Here is a 21,472-nt window from a genome sequence, read left to right as displayed (position 1 = left end):
TCTCTGTCTCTGTCTCTCTCTCTCTCTCTCTCTCTCTCTCTCTCTCTCTCTCTCTCTCTCTCTCTCTCTCTCGTTCTTCCTCTGTAATAACAGTAATAATAATAGATGACATGTTGGTCAAACTTCAAGGCTTTCAAAGTCGTCCCTCTCCATTATCTCCTTTGATCCTCTCAACCATGCTGAAGGTCTAGCAAGTCAAATGGAAAGGATGATGGTTTTTCTCTGGCAGATGACAGGTGAGAGTCAGGGTGTCCCACTAGGAAGGGAGGGCCCAAGGTGGGATTCAAACTTGGGCCTTCCTGACTCCAGATCCGCTGCTCTCATCACTGTACCACACAGTCTCTCATGTGAAGGTAGTCCCAGAATCAATGCTGCTAAGTCAGAGAAAGGCCCAATGAAGTCAGTAGTTCACATCTCTAATGAAGGAAAGATCTGATAAGTGATGTTTACATCTATGAAAATTAGCTTAACTTGAAGGAACTTCTCATTATTTGACTTAATTCGGCAAGGACTGATAAAGCACCTGCTATGTGCCAGGCATTGGTTAGGTAACAGGCTCAGAGTCCCACAGCTAGTAAGTGCCAGAAGTGGGAGTTGAACCCAGGTCTTCCTAAACCCAAATCCCAGGATCTTTTGTTCTATAGCAGAGGTGTCAAACTTATGGCCCACAGTAGCAAGAGCTGGCAAAACTTCCCAATAAACTAGGACCTGATTCAAATGCCATTTCAAAATGCTCAAGAAAATAAATAAAAATACAGTACAACATAGATGATGTTGATTTATGGTTTTCTAAGTCAAATACGCTACAGCCTGCCACCGAGGTCTGCTTCTACTTGAATTCGACTTTACAGGTCTACACTCTCTTGAGTCTCAAGTGATTCCTACATGACAATGAATAAGGCCTGCCTCTTCCATTTGAAGCCCCTTGGATGATGGATTGCCTCACTCCTCCTCCTAACTACCCAAAGAAGGCCCATTCTATCTGATTCTCTGAGATCCCTCCATTACTTGCCATCACCAAATCCCAGGTCTAGAACTAGAGGGAACTCCAGAGTCCACAAAGTCCAAGACCTTCATTTTATTCATAAGGAAACTGAGGACTAAGAAAGGAAGTGATTTATCAAAGGTTACATCAATCTAAAGTTAGAGGAAACCTCAAGGGTCATCAAGTCCAAGATGCTTATTTTCTAGATGAGGAAACGGAGAGGAGGAAATGACTTGCCCAAGGGAACACAAAGGCGTATCTATCAAAGTTATCTGGTCCAACCCCTCATTTTATTGTTGAGGAAGCTGAGGCAAAGGGAGGAGAGGTGATTTGCCCAGGTTCACATAGGTAGAAAGTAACAGAAGCGGGCTTCTGTTTAATGTCCAAATTCAGCATTTTCCCCACCATGCCATGCAGTCAACATTCAAGAAAACGGACCGTTGGCCTATTCGTTCAAATTGTCTGAAATCCAACAACAACAGCCATAGTAATAACTCACATGGCTGTACTGCTATAAAGTTTACAGAGAATTTTCCTTACAACCACGCTTAAGCTCCAGCCTCCCCTTTGGGTAAGCTAGAAAATCCATTCTATAGACTGGCAAGCCCCAACTTGGGCAGAGGGAGTCCAAAGAGAAGTTACTCTCAGGGAACAGCTTAGAGAGAGAAGACCTAGTTCAAGGACAAAAGTCACTCCTTTGTCCTTCACGTCCTGATACCTGATGCTTAATGCCTGGGCGACCTACTGTACGTAGCTTATCCTGCCTGGAGACCCAGCTTCCTCGTGAGTAAAAGGAGGGGCTTGCGGGGTTTCTCGCACCCTGTGTCTATGATCTCATGATCTGAGGCAGAGATTTGTCAACCGGCCAAGGTTCTCAGGCTGGGGAAACTAAACAGAGGCTCACCTTGACCTTCTCTGAGAACTAAACAGCATTAGACCTTCTGCCTGACTTCCCTTTCAGGGTCTCTCACACCCACGCACCATCACAGTCTACTTTCAGCCCTGAAACCCGAACAGTCTCACGGCAGCCACGAATGCTAAAGAACCGGGGGGGGGGGGGGGGGGGGGCCCCTCAGAGAAGTATCCGGTGGGTGGCTCCTTGGACACGACCTCCCTGAGTTATGAAAACAATCAGCTCTAAAATACACGAGCGATGGGTTGGGAGCAGAGCGCCCGTTTCAGAGACCAGACTAAGTTGGATAAACATATTTCTGGCTTCACAGTGGAACTCTAAATCCTGGCGAGGGCACTTGGCTCCCTCCAGTGTGTATATGATGATGTCCTTGAGAACAATGGTGGAAGAACAGCAGAGGAGCCCCAGAGCATGTCCAAGATGGTCAGAGCCTGGCAGGTCTAGAATACACTACTTTCTGGCTTAGCTGCCCATTATGACTACTCTCTACCTCCTGACGTATACCGGACTACTTGACCCACTGTTAGAGGGTAAGGGAAGAGGCCCCCGAGGGCTTACTGACTCACCATGATCTCTTCTGGGTTCCCGTTGGGTATTTCCACCACCCTGAGACTGGCGTCCACTTTCACTTTGGCTCGGGTCACAAACTGAATGACTGATGAGCTATCCTGTAGGGAAAAACACCACAGAGACAGTTAAGACACTGAGGAAGAAGGGGCTTCAGGGGTTATCAAATGCCGCCTGTCCAAAAGCCAGAGTCTCATCTATGTCTACAATGTGGGATGACCTGGGAGAGAACGGATTAACCGTGAGGGAAGTCTCCCCCCTTCTTTGTAAAGGTGTGGGACTATGAACGAGGAATATTGCACATAGTGTCCTATACAGTGGATGTGTGGATTCGTTTTCCTAAACTGTTTTTCTTTCTTTATTCTTGGTTACAAAAGGATATCTCACTCAACGGATAAAGTGCCAAGCCTGGAGTCAAGAGGACCTGGGGTTCAAATCTGGATTCAGCCACTTCCTAGCTGTGTGACACCCTGGGCAAGTCACTTAACCCCAATTGTCTAGCTCGTACCATTTTTCTGTCTCAGAATTGCTACTTAATATAGATTCTAAAACAGAAGGCGAGGATTTGTTGTTATTTGTTTGTTTTTTCAAGCTTACTCCAAAAGCATTTGGGGTTTGGATGTATACAGAAATGAAGGTGATGGAAAGGACCTCTCCTACACCATTTCTGTCCCCAGGCTGATCTAATATCTTCTTCTTGCCTTCGTGATTTGCACAACTTCAGAAACACAGCACCAGGAGAGGTGGGACCCTTCTGTTTGTTGGAGCCTTTTTGACTCTGGTCAGTGAGCTGAATTTCAGGGTTTCTCTGAAGCTTCCAGCCATTTCTTTCTTCCAAATTAATTAATCGATATTTCTTTATGTTTTCCATTCCTAAATATCTCCCTCTCTCCCCTCCCATTCATTTCTCTTGTCACAGTTCTGCCCTCCGGGGCCTTGAACAACACATCTAATCTCTCTATTACATGGCAGGCCTTCAAATGCTTGAAGATTGCTCCGGGGTTGAGTCTTCTCCTCACCAGGCTAAACTTTTCAGTCTCTTTCCTTAATGGAATGTTCTCGTGTCTACCCACCATCGTGGTCAACCTCCTCCAGATATTCTCAAGGTGGTTAAAAAAATAGTAAGATCTGATGCCCAGAACTGTCCTCGCTCCTGCCGATGGGCCCTCACCATGCCAGAGCTCACCAGAACTCTAACTTGTTCTGAAAGATAGTATTTCTACTCGTGCCGAATGGGACTAGATTACCTTTTGGCGGACACCTACTGAATTTTACAGACCAATAAAATGCCTTTGTGATAAGGAGAAGCCAAGAAGGAGCTAAGAGGCCAGGGTCTTGTGGCTTTCTTTTTTAAGGATAATCTCTCTGATATTTCAGTTCATTCAGGATTTTGTAAATGAACATAAATCCCAAATAGGTTGACCTTAAGACTGGACAAGTTTCCAACCTGTACTACAGATTGGTTTCTCCCCATATGACATTCCCTCGCTGTTCCTTCTCCTCAAGCTTAAGGTTTAAAACTTAAAGAACAAACAAACAAACAAAACCCTTCTCCAGGCTAATAGCAGATGCTGAGCAAATTTCTTTCTTTTTTTAGACTTTCATCATTCAAAGCTCTGATTCACCAGATATCTGGATCCCAAAAAGCACACAACCTAAAAGGTTTGCTAAGCCCAGGCAGCATTGCACGGCTGGCCAAAATCGTTCCTTAGTCCCCTGAGTGATCATTCCTTCGATGCCATGGCTGGAGGCATTTGGTGGCAATACATAGAATGGAGTCTGAGCAACGACTTCACTTGATTTCGTGAAAGGTAACAGAGAACAGGCACTGATGTGTGTTGAGGGAGAATATGGGAATAGTTGGTGCAGAACCAAGAAATCTGGGTTTGTCCCTAAAGCAAGGAGCTTGGCACAGAGATGGGGATACAGGGGATTCTCGAGTGGACCGTCTTGGGTTGGTTGTAGAATAGATCAAAAGGAGTAAGGTAAAAGAAGTGAAAATTGTTGAGTGAGAAAGTCAGTTGGTGTGTTATCTTAGGGGCAATAGGGAGCTATTGAAGATTCCTAAGCAAAAGAATAATATCAAATGATCAAAAAATGTTTGTAAAGTAACTACTATCTCTCAGTCACAGCATTAAGCCCTAGAAATAAAAATATAGAAAGAGCCAGACCCTGCTCACGTGGAGCTGAAATCCTAGATGGCCAGACAGGTGCGTTAACAAGGTAATTTTGGTAGCCATGTATTTTATTAAAAATATTTAATATATCTTCATGTGGCATGAAGCTTTAGAATCAAGAAACAAAAAGTTACTGTGCTAAGTAATAGCAATACAAAGAAATAACCACAAGTGTTCCTGAGCTAAAGGAGGTTATTTTAGCAAGCAAAGAGCACACACACAAGGAAGTAAATAGAAAATAATTTCTAGACAAACATTATAATTTGGAAGAGATCCAAAAAGAACTCACAGAGGGGATGACACTTGAAGAAAGCTAGGCTGTCTAAGAGGGGTGAGGAGGGTATTTTATTCTTGGCAAAGGGGATACCATAGAATAGGAGATGAGAAATCCCATTATGTAGGGAACAGCTAGTAGAGAAATCTGGCTGGAACACCATGGAGATGCATTAATGGTGTGCATTAAGCCTGGAAATGGAAGCAGGTGGACCAGAGGGCCAGGAAGGCGTTGGCACCGTGTATCTAGCCCTAGCGTCCACTTTGCTTATGGCCTTGCCAAGACCTGTGCTAGTCAGCGAAGAAGGAGCTGAGGCCGAACAGGGACTGTTCAGTATTTCTTCCTATCCATAGTACCAAGGACAGTGTCTGGCCCTTAATGCATGCTTGTCAATATGCAGGTGGATCCAGAGCCCAAGCCTCCTGGGAAAGTGGCTCCGTGCACCTGGAGGGCTCGAGGCTGGATTTCTTACCTTTTTCAATATCTCTGTGTTGAGCAGCATGTAAATGTCGATACTGCGGCTCTCCTCTTTGGCCAGGGTGCCTAGGCTGCACTGTATGCTTAGGCAGGGTGTGCCGGCTCTGTTACAGTCCTGAGAGAAAAGGAGAGAAAGCTGTTACCTGGAATCAGGAAGAAAAGTGGACAATCACCTTCACTGGCCTGGGCTCCGTTAGAGCCAGGGATGGGATGACAATAGCCTCGGAGGCAAGGAGGGTTGGATTTAAATTCTGCCCATCGCTTGCTAGCTATGTAACCTTAATCTCCTTCAGCCTCAGTTTCCTCCTCTGAAAAAACGAGATTAACCACACTTCTACAACCTACTTCACAGGATTATTTGGAGGCAATGACTTTGTCTCTGTAAACACTCTAGAAAAGTGACCTTTCATCATCACTCATCCGCCATGACTAGGGTCTCATCATGGTAGAATGGCTTATTTCCCCAAAGTTCTACCAAGAGAGCATATACCATGGCAGGTCTTATTAATCATGAAAAGCTGAAGGGGGCGTCATTATACCACTTGGTTGGATTTAAACAATTCAAACTTGGACTTGGGTTCCACTGTCAAAGCCTTGTTTATTAATGTTTTTTAAATCAGGTTCCAAAAAAGTTAGAACTATGAACCTGACATGAAATTTAATGGGGGAAATAGCAAACCCCATATTTGGGTTCTGAAAAACCAAACAGGCAAGTATAAGATGGGGAGATGTGACAAGACAACATGAAAAAAAAACCACCAAGGATGACTTTTTGTAGGTGGTAGTAGTGGTTTTCTTTTCTGGTCTGATCCTATGATTTCACTGGTGTAGGGAACTCCTGGGCCAGGTAGCTTCCCCTAGTAATGCAGACGGGCACTTATTCTGCACCTTAGAGTCTTGGAAAGTTATCTGGGGCATTGAGAGGTTAACCCACTTGCCAGGATCACAGCATAGCATAAGCCAGAGGCAGCCCTTAAATTCCGGTCTTCTGGAGCCCACGGTGCTCCCTCTGTCCACTGTGCCCCACGCCCACGGAATCACTCACGTGGTGTGGCAGCTAACGGACACAGCACAAGTTCAGGATGACTTTTTAGAAACAAAAGGCTAAGGATGGGGCGGGGGTGGTCTTGTTGTCATAAGCCCCCCACACACACTCCATATGAATTATCGGATTCAGTTTGGAGGCAGCACCCTTTGAATGATGTACCAATATGACCTTTGCCTTCACATCACCTTTGGATCAATTGGAAGGCTACCCTGAACTCAGCAAAACACAGCTTGAGAAACCTTCATTTCTTGAGTGTCCTGCTGCCTTCCAGTCATCTGCCCTGAGGGAACGGGATGACCTGGGACCCCCCCTCCCTATGTGACAACACTTCCAGACTCTGCACAGGCCCTGTGAGCTGGGCTGTGCCTACCCACGGCCTCCGAGGCTCGTCTCGAGGGGCTAGAGATGGCTTTCAACCTAGAACGAGGTTTGAGCTGGCAGATCTTTCCTTGCAACCATGAAGCAAAAGAAATCGCTTGGCCTGGCTTCGTGTATCACACAGAGTGCCATGGGATCAACCTCTGGGCATCGGGCGGGCAGTGTAATGGGAAACTCCAGGGCTAAAGTCCCTTTCATTCAGGCTAACAAGTTCCAGTCTCCATGCAGTCAGGATTATTAAGAGCCCCAGTTCTGGGTTACTGCATTGGTATTGTGCGCCCTCACTAATGTGTAAGAAGAGAATGGGGAAAGATCCAAAAGGTATAAATAGACCCCGGGGTTCTCAAATTGAAGGAAATGGGGGGGAGGGGGCCCCGGCACCATTACTGAGGTCACTCCCACTTTACACATTCTGCTTACTACAGAAATAAAGGTATTTCATTTTGTAAAGAAAAATGGGCAGCTGTAGAAACTGAGGCCAGAGAGATGAAGTGAATCCCCCAAGGTCACATACCATTTAGGGGTAGAGGCTAAACTCTCTAGGTCAGTGTTCTATCCACTCCACCTTATTATCAGGGAAGGACATAGGCAATTGGGAGAAAGAAGCTCACTGGCTTTTCCCATCTCAAAATTCCATGCATTTTTTTTATTTTTTTTTAAACCCTTAACTTCTGTGTATTGGTTCATAGGTGGAAGAGTGGTAAGGGTGGGCCATGGGGGTCAAGTGACTTGTCCAGGGTCACACAGCTGGGAAGTGTCTGAGGCCAGATTTGAACCTAGGACCTCCTGTCTCTAGGCCTGACTCTCAATCCACTGAGCTACCCAGCTGCCCCTCCATGCATTTTTTTAATTTCTTTTTTTTTTTTTAAACCCTTGTACTTCGGTGTATTGTCTCATAGGTGGAAGATTGGTAAGGGTGGACAATGGGGGTCAAGTGACTTGCCCAGGGTCACACAGCTGGGAAGTGGCTGAGGCCTGAGGCCGGGTTCCTCCATGCATTTTTAAAGGCATGCGTTTACATTTCTGTATAATTTCTTTCTTCTTAGTATTGAACTCCTAATCTCTCTAGTTTTATCATGACAATCCCTTGGTTAAATCTGTAAGGCCCATTTTCCAGACTACAAAAGTGCCCGAGCTCAGAAATCACATGGGGTTTTTGTTTGTTTTTGCCCAGGGAAACAAAGTGAATAGCTGGGAAAAACCTTGAGTCCAAGGCATAACTTCTGTAAGGAAATGGGAATGAGAAGAAAGGCATGATTTCAGTGGGATTCGGACTGGGGCCAAGACCCAGTTTTCACCTCACTTCTGATGCTCCATCCAGTTAGCACTCGGTTAGACTGACATCAACCAGGATCGAATAGTTTGAAGGTTTTGTAGGATAAGGAGAAACTGTGGATGAATCAATTACACTAACGCAGGGCATTTTTTGCCTGGTGAGAGTAGGGACAGGGACATTATTACTCCCCCTGTTAAAAAAGAGATAAAACGAGGGCAGACAGCTAGGTTTGAAGCTCGGGGGTGGCCTGGGAAATCAGTAAAGGAGAGGGAGGGACACCGGGGGAAATTTGGGCAATGGAAAAATAAAGCAGATCAATAAAAATCAATGACGATTGATTTTGCCATCAAAGGGAAGTGAGTAAAGGAAGAGAGAAATTAGAAAATTTGGAAAAGAAAGGGGAAAGTGTCTTTGGGAAGTTTTTTCTAGTCAAGCCACCAATATCGATGCCAAATTTTGAGCAAGATTGGAACTAAGTTTTAAAAAGCATTTCTTGTTTCTGTCTGGTGTGTTAAAAGGATTATTGGCTCCCTGGAGCCACAAGATTTCCTGAATCTAAATAGAGGGCTTCGATCTAAAGCTCACACTGACAAATATGATTTGTCCACAATCTTTAAATCCTCGTAATTCAATCGCTGCAAAGGTTGATTTGGGAATAACACCCAGGCACATGCATTCCTACATCCTCGCCCAGAAGATGGGTCTTTTCTCTTTGAAATACTTTCCCCAGGAGGGCCACAGAAGGAAGGCCTACTCACACGAGGGAGTCGCACAGTCTTACCAGGACTTTCCGTCCAGACTTGGTGAAAAATGCAAATATTGTGTGAAAGATGTTTTCCTGTTCTTGAGGGATAACGCATTGGGTTGGATTCTTTTGGAAAGAGCAATTTCCTTTCTCCTGGCCAACCTGAAAAGAAAGTTAAAAAACACGTCAAGACACTTGAAGAAGATGGAGCTACAAACACTAACCATTGCTTGGGTGGTTGAGGAGCCAACCAGACGAGCTTAGGGGAAGCCACTGGTTGAGAGCCATAGAGCAAATGGGAGGCCATCAGAGTCCTTCTACGACGCTTTGGACTCTAAGAAAGCTTGTAACATATCCCAAGCTAGTGCATGATTATTCTTGGCCAGAATAGTTGGCATGGAGGATTGGAATCCGCAGATAAACCACATCGTCTTTCCCTTCCTTGAAACCTTCCACCATAGCTGCTAAAAGACTGGCCTGAATTTCAACTTCCCCTTATCCTTCTTCTAGTAGAGATGGAAACAGCCAAATCAGAGTGGAGAAGGTGGCACAGAATCAAAGAGACTTGAAAACTAGACCCTGAATAATCAAGAGCGACAGCAATCAGCAACAACATCGGGGGGGAATGGTAATGAGATTCATTTGCTCCTTTAAGCTTTGCAAAGCATATTTCAATGACGAAGATGAGTCAAAGGGTCCTGTTGACAGTCCAATTTCCATCTCTAATCGTGTCTGTTTGAACCAAGCTCTTCTGTCTTCTATTAGTCCTATTGCCTGTCATTAGAGATTACGTTTGAATTCCACCCATATACTTAAATTGTATATTTATAGCAAGGACAATCGGCCCTTGCTCTGAATCTGTTGATCCTTTTGTATCAAAGAACCCTTCAAAAGTGGGTCAGCATTTTTACATAAGGACCCTTCTAGTTTCAATTAACAATGCTGTTCTTTCGCAGCAGAGCCCCAAATAGCCTCCTCATTATGAATGTGTGAAATTAATATCGCCTCAGTTTCTGCCACAAGAATATTTATCACTGATGGGAAACGATATTAAAAATTCAAAACTGCAACATTTGGGTTTAATCTTTCCTTCCCCGTTATTCCTCAGTGCAGAGTGAACTCTTCTACTCATCCCGGTTCTCCTAGTTGGGGCTCATTTTCTGCGCCCACTTGCCAAGTGGCACTTCTGGAAGCCAAAAGGTCACTGAGAAGATCTTTAAAGATAACTATGAATCATGGCGGCTGAATGCAGACTGGAATCCAGGTAAAATTGGGAAGAAATCAACCTTCTGGGACTCAGAGGAAAATCCCCAAATTACATTTTCAATGTCTTCTGTTATCACCTCCTACACTAGTCCAACCTTTGTCCCCTCTCCCAGCTTTCTCCCTAATGCCCCTCGTTGGAGCCCTTTGCTCTATTATCCACACAGACTTGATTAAACACTTTGCTTCCAATCTCTCCCATCCTTCATTCTTTACACAGCTGCCCCAGTAATCCTCCTAAGGCCCAGGTGTCTGGCATCTTGTAGCTTCCCTGCAGAAGAATCTTCGATGGCTCCCATTTACTTCCAGTATAAAATGCAAACTCACTTTGTCTTCTAAAATGCTCTTGGCCATATTTCTCACATAAATCTCCTTCTCCAAGCCTTTGCACCAGACTGTCCCCATGTCTAAAATGTCCCTCTCCTCAGGCTTACTTCTTAGAATCTCCAGGTTCAGCTCCGGTACCAAGCCCTTAGGAAACGTCCCACCTGAGCTCTCCGGCCATTGGAGCCTTCTCCTTCAAGACAATCTACCTATTCCTTATTGAATGTACAAATCTGGTGATCCGTTATCTTCCTCATTAGAATGGAAACCCCAAGAGGGCAGGGACAGCACATCCCAGCATCTGGCACTATGTCGGGCACATAGCAAGTATGTATTAAATCTTTGATTGGTAATAACTGGGTGCGCCTCCCTATTCACAGGGCCGCATGTACACTCGGGTGCTGATGGCTTGGCTTCCCTTCCTCATTCGAATGGAACCTCTGGAAGGACGAGCACACGGCCCGGAACTTGGGAGGCGTTCACTCCATCCTCCCATGCTTATTGGATCTCCCTGGATCAGAGAAGGGAAGGACGGGGGACTCTGTGCCTTACTTTCCTCTGTTCCCACTCAGTCTCCAGGCAGGGAGAGGAAGGACGGAAGCAGGGAAGAAACCTTTCCTGCTCTGCTAATTGTTTTCAGATGCTGGGCTGGAGGAGTGAGTCTAGCTAGGAGACAGCCAGCCCAAAGGGCAGCTCGCTGTGAGCCCTGGGTGAAGGGTCAGGAATGTGGAGGTAAGCTGGGCAAGGCCATGGCTTGGCTTCCCAAAGGCATTTCTGACCGGGGAATGTGACCGTTCATCCTGGTGACCCTGCCTCAGATCTCTGGCCTATCTCATCTGCCGAGAGAGGACCCTAATAAAGAGGGATAGGACGGGACATGGAATCCATCCCCAGTGGAATCCGGGGAAGGGATGTGGAGAGGGAGTCTGTGGTAAACAAGGAAAGCTTTGTGTAATTAGACCGGGGACTGTGGTTACATGGAAATCACTTCAGGAGGGGAAGGGCAGCATTTCGCCCCCTAAGAACAGGGTGGTCCATTTTTCACCAGCAAACATCTCACAGGAGCCTCCTCTGAGGCTCTCTGGATCAAGCATGGCCTCTTTGGGCCATTCTGAGATTCTGGTGACTGAGGAGGAGCCTGTCCGTGATTCGACTGCCTCGTTTGTCTCATCTCCACACTGGAAGGGGTCTTAGAGGCCACCGTGTCCAATTCATCCATTCCTGCCAGGGAAGACTCTGGGAATGCAGCCTCGGCTTCATGACTTCCAGTGAGGGCCGACCAATGCATCGGCTCCTGAGACCTACTGAGGCAGCCCATTCTCCCTTTGAACGACTCGGCATCTTGGGAAATTTGTGGAGGTGGCCTTGTCCGAGGGAGGGGAGCCAGCTTTAGGGAGGGCCTCTGAGATTCCTGATTCTGAGCGAAATGGGGCCACAGAATCATGCACAGGCCAGTCCTATGTCACGTATCTCCGAGGCAGAGCAAACCTCAGAGGTCGGCATCTGTTCCAATCGTCCTAGACGTGACAGAAAGAAAGTGGAGAATAGAATGTCCTCTTTGGGAGTTTTCTAACTGGCTCTGGCCTGATGATAACAACCAATCTTGCTCAAGAGAGCTCATGGGAGGCCAGCTGGGTAGCTCAGTGGATGGAGGTCCTGGGTTCAAATCTGGCCTCAGCCACTTCCCAGCTGTGTGACCCTGGGCAAGTCCCTTGACCCCCATTGCCCACCCTTACCACTCTTCCACCAAGGAGCCAATATACAGAAGTTACGGGTTTAAAAAAAAAAGAGAGAGAGCTCATGGGTCTGGGGGCAGGGGGAAAGGTGATTCTCAAACTGGCCACAAGAACCCATAGGCATCTCGGAGTAGCCTTTTGTATAGAATAGGAGGAAGCTATAGCAACAGTAAATCATTATGATAATGTATGATTACTTTTAAAGAGCAACGAATTGGCATGGTAGAGAGAGCCCTGAGCTTGGAGTTAAGAAGACCTCTGCTTACTAGCTGTGTGACCCTGGGCAAGTCACTTAGCCCTGTTTGTCCCAGTTTCCTCATCTGAAAATGAGATGGAAAAAGAAATGGCAGACGACTCTAGTACAGCCTCCAATGAGTAATAGCTGTGTGACCTTGGGCAAGTCATTAAACCTTCCTTGCCTCAGTTTCCTTATATGTAAAATTAGATGGAGAAGAAAATGGCAAACCACTACAGTATCTCTGCCAAGAAAATCCCAAGTCGGGTCACAAAGAGTGTGGACATGGCTAAAAGGACTAAATGACATTATTACTTGTATCACTCTCATTTCTATAGATCTCGAAGGTTACAAAGCACTTTACACATCATCTGGTCTGATCCTCACCACTCTGTGAAACAGGCAATGTTATTCTGCAGATGAGGAATCTCAGCTGAGAGAAATTAAGTGGCTTGATCAGTCAGGCAGCTAGTGTTTGAGCAAGGTTTGACCTCAGGATTTCCTGATCATAGGCCTCACTCTCCATCCACTGGGACACCTGGCTGACTTGTTACAGATGATCAATCTTTTATCAGTCTTTGGGTTATATTTTAATTTGTGCATTTCCACAGTCGCCTATTATGCCAACAATTGGCCATGGTTTAGAGGCATTTCACCTGCCCTAGAAGGTGAACAAAGATAGTCACTTCCTCCATGAAGCCTTCTCAGATATCTCAGAAGGAAGTCATTTTTCCTGCCACAGATTAAAGGAGTTAGATTCGAATATTGCCTCAGAGAGTGGACCTGGCCATAAACTCACAGATTCACTGAGAGCTAGAAAGGAGCATAATAAACCCATTCCTAACCAAGAATTGCTTCTTGATGACACTATCTCTGGTTCGTGTCCTGGGGCTTTGTGCTGGATTGGTCAGAGTTGTCCAGAGTTGTCCAGAACTAACCTGATCCAAATTCACTACTACTCTCTAGACATCTCCCTCCCCTTGTTCCTCCTCATTTACCCTCCTTCAGGAAATCAAATCAACCCTATAAAAGGTCATATTAATCAAACCCTCTAAGGCCCGATCACCATCTGTGAAAAACATTTCTGCCCCCAAATCCTTACCATGCTATTTATTGTCCTTTTTTTTTAAATGAAGCTCCTACGCTGTTGGTGGAACTGTGAACTGATACAACCATTCTGGAGAGCAATATGGAACCATACCCACAGACCCATAAAACTATGCATATCCTTTGACCCAGCGATACCACTACTGGGTCTATATCCCAAAGAGATCAAATATAAGGGAAAAGAATATACTCATTCAACAATATTTGTAGCAGCTCTTTTTGTAGTGGCAAAGACCTGGAAAGGAAGGGGATGTCCACTAACTGGGGAATGGCTAAACAAATTGTGGTATCATATATGATGGTAATAGAATACTATTGCACTTGAAGAAAGGATGAACAGAATGAGTTCAGAAAAACTTGGAGACATATGAATGGATGCAAAATGAAGTGAGCTGAACAAGAAGAACCGTGTATACAGTAACAGAAATATGATGAAGGACTAAATTATTATCAGAAAAGCAAGGTTCCAAGATAAGTCTCAGGGAGGAAAATACTATCCACAGCCAAAAAAAAAGGAATTATTGGAGTTTGATTGCAGATCAAAGCATGAATTTTGGGGCAGAGCCAAGATATTGGTGAAGTAGCAGGAGCCTTCTGAATCTCCTTACACCTGATCATTACAAAGCATCTCAAAGGGACAGAAGTCAAAACTGGATGAGTAATGGGGCTCTCCCACTGGACACTGGGTCAAAGGTAGACAGTGAATGGGGATTCACATGCTATAAGGGGCAAAATTACACAAATCAAAGGGTAAGCTGATCTGATCACACCACCTTCCATACCAGAGTTAGAGCAAGGGCTGAGGCAATCTCTAAATTCTCAGGGACTGACTGAAAGCACCACAGACTTACCCCTGAGGACAGTGCAAGGCTTTAGCAGCAAGACTCAAGGCTGAAGAGCATCCAGTTTGTACAGAGCTGAGGCAGCAGGGACTGGAAAGATAGCCTCAGGGCAAAATGCTTTAAAGCACATGCTACACAAGTAACATCACAGATCTACCTGCCCTCACTCAGGCTTCTGATGAGGGAAAGGAAGATACTACCAGGGCAAAACCCTGCAAGATAGAAGCTAAGAAAGCAATGACCACCAACATGCAGGAACCCCAATCCATCCGTGGCCAAAGGAATAAACAATAGCAAAAAAATCTCTTGACCCTGGACAATTTCTATGGAGAAAAAGAGCAAAATACAGAAGCAATAGTAGAGAGTGAAAAGCAAGTTAAACACAACCAAATTTTCAAAAAAAAAAAAAAAGAAAATTGGTCATAAGCTCTCGAGGAACTCAAAAAGAAGTTCAAGAACCAAGTAAGAAAGATAGAAGAAAGAATGGGAAGAAAAGTGGGGAAAACAAAAAAGAAAATAGCTTAAAAGACAAAATTGCCCATATGGAAAAAGAGACAAAGAAATCAAATGAAGTAATAAGCAAATTGAAGACCAGAATTGACCTGCTGGAAGCCATGAAAAGTAGGATAGACCAAACTGTAAAGGAAAAATCCAAAGGTCATAGCTGAAAATCAGTCTTTAAGGACTAGAACTGGGCAAGCAGAAGCTAATGATCTCACAAGACAACAAGAATTAATAAATCAAAATCAAAGGAATGAAAAAATAGAAGGAAACATGAAATATCTCATTGAAAAGACAAGTGTCCTGGAAAACAGATCCAGGAGAGACAATTTGAGAATTATTGGTCTGTCTGGAACAAAAAAAATCCTTGACATTATATTACAAGAAATTATCCCAGAAAATTGTCCAGATATTCTTGAACAAGAGGGCAAAATAGACATTAAAAAAATCCATAGATCACCTCCTATATTAAATCCCCCTAGAAATGTTATAGCCAAATGTAAGAGCTTCTAGGCCAAGGAGAAAATACTACAAATGGATATCAGGGAGCCCAAGTCAGGATTACACAGGATCTGGCAGCTTCCATACTAAAGGACCACAAGGCTTGGAATATGATATTCAGGAAGGCAAGAGAGCTGGGTCTATGAAGCATGCATTTTTGGTCATACAATTAAATTTTAAATTTGTAAGCAATAAGGAGCCCCTACAAATTTTCCCTTTCTTTTTTAAATAATATTTTCCTCAATTACATGTAAAAACAATTTTAACATTGTTTTAAAGTTTTGAGTTCCAAATTCTATCCTTCCTTTCTACCCTCCCTCTCTCCTTTCCTCCTACCCCTGTCTCCTTCCCAAAACAAAAAGCAATCTATTATAGATTTCACATATGCAATCAAAAGCATGCCATTTTTACTTTCCTTCATGAGTTTTTTATTGTATATGCAATAGATATCTTCTTTCACAGCATGAGGAATATGGAAATATATGTTCCTTAATAGCACTGGTATAATCTATATCAGCCTGATATAATCTATACAGCTGGGGGGAGGGGGAAGAAGGGAGTGAATCTGAATCACAGATTGTCAGAAAGAAACTGTTGAAAATTGTTGATACTTGTGATTGAAAAAATATGTAAGTTAAAAAAATAAAAGAATAAAGCTCCTGAAGGTGAGAAGTTGTCTTTGTCTTTTCACTTCTAACCCTAGTGCTTGGTCCAGAGCCAAGTTATATAGTAACTACTCAATAAATTCTTTTTCATGCATTTATTCTTTTTTTTATTAAAAGAGATTTATTTCCCAATTACATGTAATAACAAACATATTTTCTGAAATTATAAGATCCAAATTGTTTCCCTCCCTCCCTTTGCTCCCCAACCCCTCCATCCCAGAGATGGTAAGCAATCTGATCTTGGTTATAAATGTATTATCATCATGCATTTATTCTTTGTCCAACATCTTTAGAGTTTTAGGACAGTGGAATCTACCATCTCTGAACTCTTAAAAAATTCACTCTTGCAAAATCTATTGTGGGTCTCAGGCTGTGTTCAACTTTTCTCTCAAATTTTTCATTGTTTCTACTTCAGTAAACAATTCCTTCTCACTAGTCAGAATCATATCCAGAATATCAATTCCCCCCATTGTTTCCTTAACCTTTTAAAGAATAAAAATGTCATTAAGTAGAAATTATTAGGAGCTCTTCCGCAATTGGTAGAGATCTGAGGACATTTGCAAATGTCCAGCTATGCCCTAGCCTCTATCAGTCCTCCCTTATGCCTCCATGCCAGCTTTATGATCATTTTCCTGAACTCATCATCTATTTCTTTCTTCAGGCTAGGCAGTCTGTAGTATACTTCTATGAAAACATTTCTTATGATCTTTCCTTCACTGTTCTTTTCTCAAATGATCTTTAGGATGTTACCTACTCCCCAACTTGGGTGCTATATTTATTCCCATGAGTATATCTTTTTGATATGCAACACTACTCCATCACTTTTATTTATTCTATTCTTTTTTGAATAATGCATATGCTTCCATTAGACCCAAGTTTTTCTGACTTTCAGTCCAGTTCTCTTTCCACACCACCATATTGCTTTCAAGATAATCTCTAAGGCAGCTTTCAGGTTTAAAAGCTTAGTCTTATGAGCTCACCTTTATTTAAGAATCAGATTACCTGAACCTTATAAAAGGCTAATTAATTTTCAAATACTCTCAACAGTCATTTGTTGTTACTGTTGCTGTTCAAAAACAAGGGGGATGATGTTTTATGTGACTTTGCTTGATGCAAAGGCTGAAAAAAACCACAGAACTAGTATCATCAAATAGCTCTATTTCCCATGAAACTTGCCCAAGAATCTTACAGACTCTGCCCCCTCTAGCTCAGCTTTAATTAGCTTCTGTTAGCTTTCCTTATTTACTGATTCCAAATTTTTCCCATGGCACACTCTGCTCATCTTCCCTGAACTTTGATGTCTGGAAAAAGTCCATCCCTATTAGAATTTGAGAAAAGGCACTGAACCAGACTCTCTTTACCTAAATAATGACAGCTTAATCAAGGACCCATTTACTTCACAAAGGATGTCCTCTTGCATCAAAGATTCTAGTGTTAGTCACATTAAAATAATAAATAATCCCAAACCAGGAAATGGGGGAAATGAAAGAAAATACAGGGAATGCAATGTCATAAGAAGGGGAGCAGAAGACAGAAAAGAGACTCCTTGACAAATTAGACTTAGGCCAATTCAATAAAGATTTATTAAGTATCTAATATTGCAATATTTTGATATTTATTTTGTATATTTTTAAGTTGTATGTATAGTCTCCTATAAAACATAAGCTCCTTGAGGGCAAGAACTGTTCAATTTACCAATGTAATTACTCATTGGCTACGGGAGGGTGGTGAGAGGAGGGGAGGGAAAGAAAATGAATCATGTAACCATGGAAAAAATATTCTTAATTAATTAAATAAAGTTTTTCAAATAAAAAAAGAATTGTTTAGTTTATCTATCTTTATCTCCAATACCTAGCGCAATGTTTAGCACATATTAGGCATTTAATAAATGCATGTGCAAGACCTTGTACTAGGCATTGAGGAAGAAATAAAAAAAATTTTTTTAAATCCTTTCTTTCTGTTGGCTCCAAGACAGAAGAGTGGTAAGGACTAGGCAATGGGGGTCAAGTGACTTGCCCAGGGTCACACAGCTGTGAAATGTCGGGCCAGATTTGAACCCAGGACCTCCCATCTCTAGGCCTGGCTCTCAATCCACTGAGCTACCCAGCTGCCCCCGAAGAAATAAAATTTAAGACACTGACCCTGATTTCTTGAAGTTCCCAGTGAAGGAAGGAGATATCACACACCACCTCCCAGGAGCATACACCCTTAACTATAATACAAAATAATACATAAAAGGTGCATAAGAAAGGCTCAAACAGATTGCTTCTGGAGAACTGAGAATGGAAAGATCAGAGTTGGCTTAAGTCGCCTAAGTCCTTTGATTTCACAATGTTCCGAATGTCCCAAGTTCCTGAGGTCATGGGCCTAAAACCATTCTTCACTGACATTTTCTCATGCTATTCCCAGGCTCTGCCCACCCCCATCCCCAACATGTTGACAGGTAAATACTATTAGGATAAAGCCGACCTCATACAGAAATCTTCCATTATCTTTCCTGAGCATCAGCATCCTCCAAATCCTAGCATGATCTCTGCAGAGCTGATTCCTCATCACATCACTACATCCGTGTCATATCTTCTCCATCAGTAAATAAAGCAAAGACCTGCACCATTGTTTAGTTTTGATTCCTACGTCCCGCGTGGAATATCAGTCAATCTGACTTCAGGCTCTACCACTCTCCTGAAAGCGGCGGCACCTTATTTACTAAACGCAAGAGCTTCATCCTCCTTGAAGGGTCTGAATCATGACATGGTTGATCAGGCTCCTCTTTCTTGATACTCTTCCTTGCCTTCGCTTTCTATGATACTACATTCTCCTCGTTTTCCTCTTATCTATATGCCTGTTCTCTCCTAGTCCATCGCATCTTCCTACTCCCTCCCCAAAACATGGAATATCCTTCAATCCTCAGCTGTCTTTTCAGTCCTTCTACTCTCCCTGGCAACACTTTTCCATTCTATCAGTTGTGATTATTGACTCTCTATAGATCACTCTATAGATCACTTATAGATTTAAGTATCTAACCTTTCTCTTCTCGTTGCCCTGCTTTTGTCATTTCTCTACTATGTCAAACTCAATACATCAAAAAATAAATTCATCGTCTCCCCCAACCCAATCCCCAAACATGTACCTCCTCCAAGAGTCTCTAATCTTGTTATGATACCACCAACCTCCCAGTTCACCAAGCTCAAACTTTGGAGTCAACTTCTCTCTCCCACCATCACCAAATCGGGTCAGTCACCAAATCGAATGGACTCTTCTTCCACAATTTCTCTTACATCTCTCGCTTTCTTTCTACTCCCACTGCTCTGTTAAAACCCACATCACCTCTCACGTACACTCGTAATCACCCATAAGTGATCTCCTTGCCTTTATTCTTTCTCACTTCCAATCCTGTTAAAAAAATCTCCATAAAGCCCAGACCTGACTAAGCTACTCCCTTCCCCCAAAACCTTAAAAGACTCCTCATTGGGGGGCTCAGTAGATTGAGAGCCAGGCCTAGAGACGGGAGGTCCTGGGTTCAAATCTGGCCTCAGACACTTCCCAGCTGGGTGACCCTGGGCAAGTCACTTGACCCCCATGGCCCACCCTTACCACTCTTCCACCAAGGAGCCAATACACTGAAGTTAAGGGTTTAAAAAAAAAAGAAAAAGAAAGAAAAGACTCCTCATTGGGAAGAGGATAAAATAAAAACTTCTTAACCTGGCATTTTAGGTTCTTCACAGTCTAACTCCAAATTATATGCCAGCCTGATTTCCACATTGTAGCCTTTGTGTGATGCAGAGGTTTTGGCTAAACTAGATTCTCATTCCTTATCATTTTTTCACTCTTGTGTCCATGTAGACACGGCCCATGATGGAAGACACGTACCCCTTTATCTTCCTTTTGCTTCCTGTCGTCCTCCTCAATTTTTGAGGCTCACTCAGGGGTCCAGTCCTGTCTGACACACTTCTTCATCTCCCCAGCTCAGTATGATCTCCCCTTCCTCAAACCTCTTAGAGTCCTCTGTCACACTCTCTTCTTTGGTTCCAATACATTTTCATCTTCTCATCCATACCCCATCTGCCCCATGAGTGAAGCAAAGACCTGCACCATCTTTCAGTTTCGTATCCCACGTCCCTCATGGAATGTCAATCAACGATGATCAATAAAGACAGACATGATGCTCCCTGAACACAGCAGGATGAAGCCGGGCAGGAAGTGGCTAGGAGGGAGGGAGGGGGAGCAGAAGGGGAGGTGATGCTGGGACATCAGAGCAGGAGGAGGCAGATAACAGAGAAGCCCATAGGGAAAGAAACAGCAGCCATTTCAGAGATCCATTGAGTTAGACAGACACCAGGTCTGCTGACCCACTCTGCACATCCTAATGTGGGCCCTCCCCACAAAACAGGAAGGACCCTCGATGCCTTCTCAGCTTTTATTATCCTCCCTTAAAATGGGTTCCATCTGGGAAAAACAAAACAATAACAACAACCCAGAAACACGTCCGTTTGTCCCTTACAAGGAATCTGAGGTTCCTACTGGAGATGGATACAAGACCCCAAAGTATTAGCAAACTTTTAAAAAAGTGAAAGGGGAAGGGAAAATTTCAAATGGAAGTTCTAATGAACGCACATCTACGGGTCATAGAAAACCCCATTTGTACGTTAAAAGTATGTCTTTTCACGTCCATTCTACTGCCTGGAGAAATGTGTATCTAGAAATAACAGCTAAGAGGTATTTCCCCTTTTCCCCCCCTATTAGTTGCTTTGCCTTTTGAATGTATTGGGGTCTTTGGGGGGGCAGGGCAGGGCAGGACACTGGAGAAGAAGCTGAAGAGTCCATCCCTGAGCTGTCCCATAAAACGTGACTGGTTTATATTCCATCAAACAGACAATCACTTAGATGTGGTCCATTCCATGAACGTCCTGCATGACCTTTACGAGTGTGAAATTGATTCAGATGGGTTGATGTTTCCGGAAAGGAGTTACATATATATTCAGGCTACTTAAAGTACACAAAAGGAATTCCAGATGAAGCCAAATTTTGTTTAGAGGAGAAATAAATGGCATAAAAATACAATCCAAGTACTTCCTGTCCATGCCAAAAATGTCTAACATCCACAGATAACAAAACATTTTGGAGCCGAGCAGTTTGTTGATTTTGGCAATAAGTTAATTAGGAATCCATGCATCAACAGAGAGAAATAAAAATACGAACCCTTTCACACAGCTTGTGGAAAACTCTAATCACTATGATTAGAGCAATCCTTTCAGAAGAAAAAAAACTGCTCGGGACTAAATGGGAATTTCCGAGTCTGAGTTCTAGCTCAGATATTCTCACCATGGATGCTGCAGCTGCTTATTTTCCACACCTAGTCATTTACTTATTCTTTTTTTTTTAAACCCCTTGTACTTCGGTGTATTGTCTCATAGGTGGAAGAGTGGTAAGGGTGGGCAATGGGGGTCAAGTGACTTAC

The 21,472-nt window shown here is 43.5% G+C and overlaps 1 protein-coding gene across 1 annotated transcript in view; it reads right to left on the bottom strand.

Moving 5' to 3' along the window:
* The window catches only part of ITGA9 (integrin subunit alpha 9), a 355,639-nt gene that overhangs the window by 28,567 nt on the left and 305,600 nt on the right, over positions 1 to 21,472 (bottom strand). Inside the window, exons 23-25 of the mRNA XM_044675555.1 lie at positions 8,877 to 9,002; positions 5,389 to 5,508; positions 2,465 to 2,566 (exon numbers count right to left, since the gene is read on the bottom strand). Of these exons, the coding sequence (XP_044531490.1) occupies positions 2,465 to 2,566; positions 5,389 to 5,508; positions 8,877 to 9,002 (348 nt within the window). The remainder of the gene's footprint in view (positions 1 to 2,464; positions 2,567 to 5,388; positions 5,509 to 8,876; positions 9,003 to 21,472) is intronic.

Source organism: Gracilinanus agilis, chromosome 1 (assembly GCF_016433145.1).
Source record: "Gracilinanus agilis isolate LMUSP501 chromosome 1, AgileGrace, whole genome shotgun sequence".
NCBI classification, from domain to species: Eukaryota; Metazoa; Chordata; class Mammalia; order Didelphimorphia; family Didelphidae; genus Gracilinanus; species Gracilinanus agilis.
The sequence above is the reverse complement of the archived record's forward strand: the minus strand, read 5'-3'. Positions and strand labels throughout refer to the sequence as shown.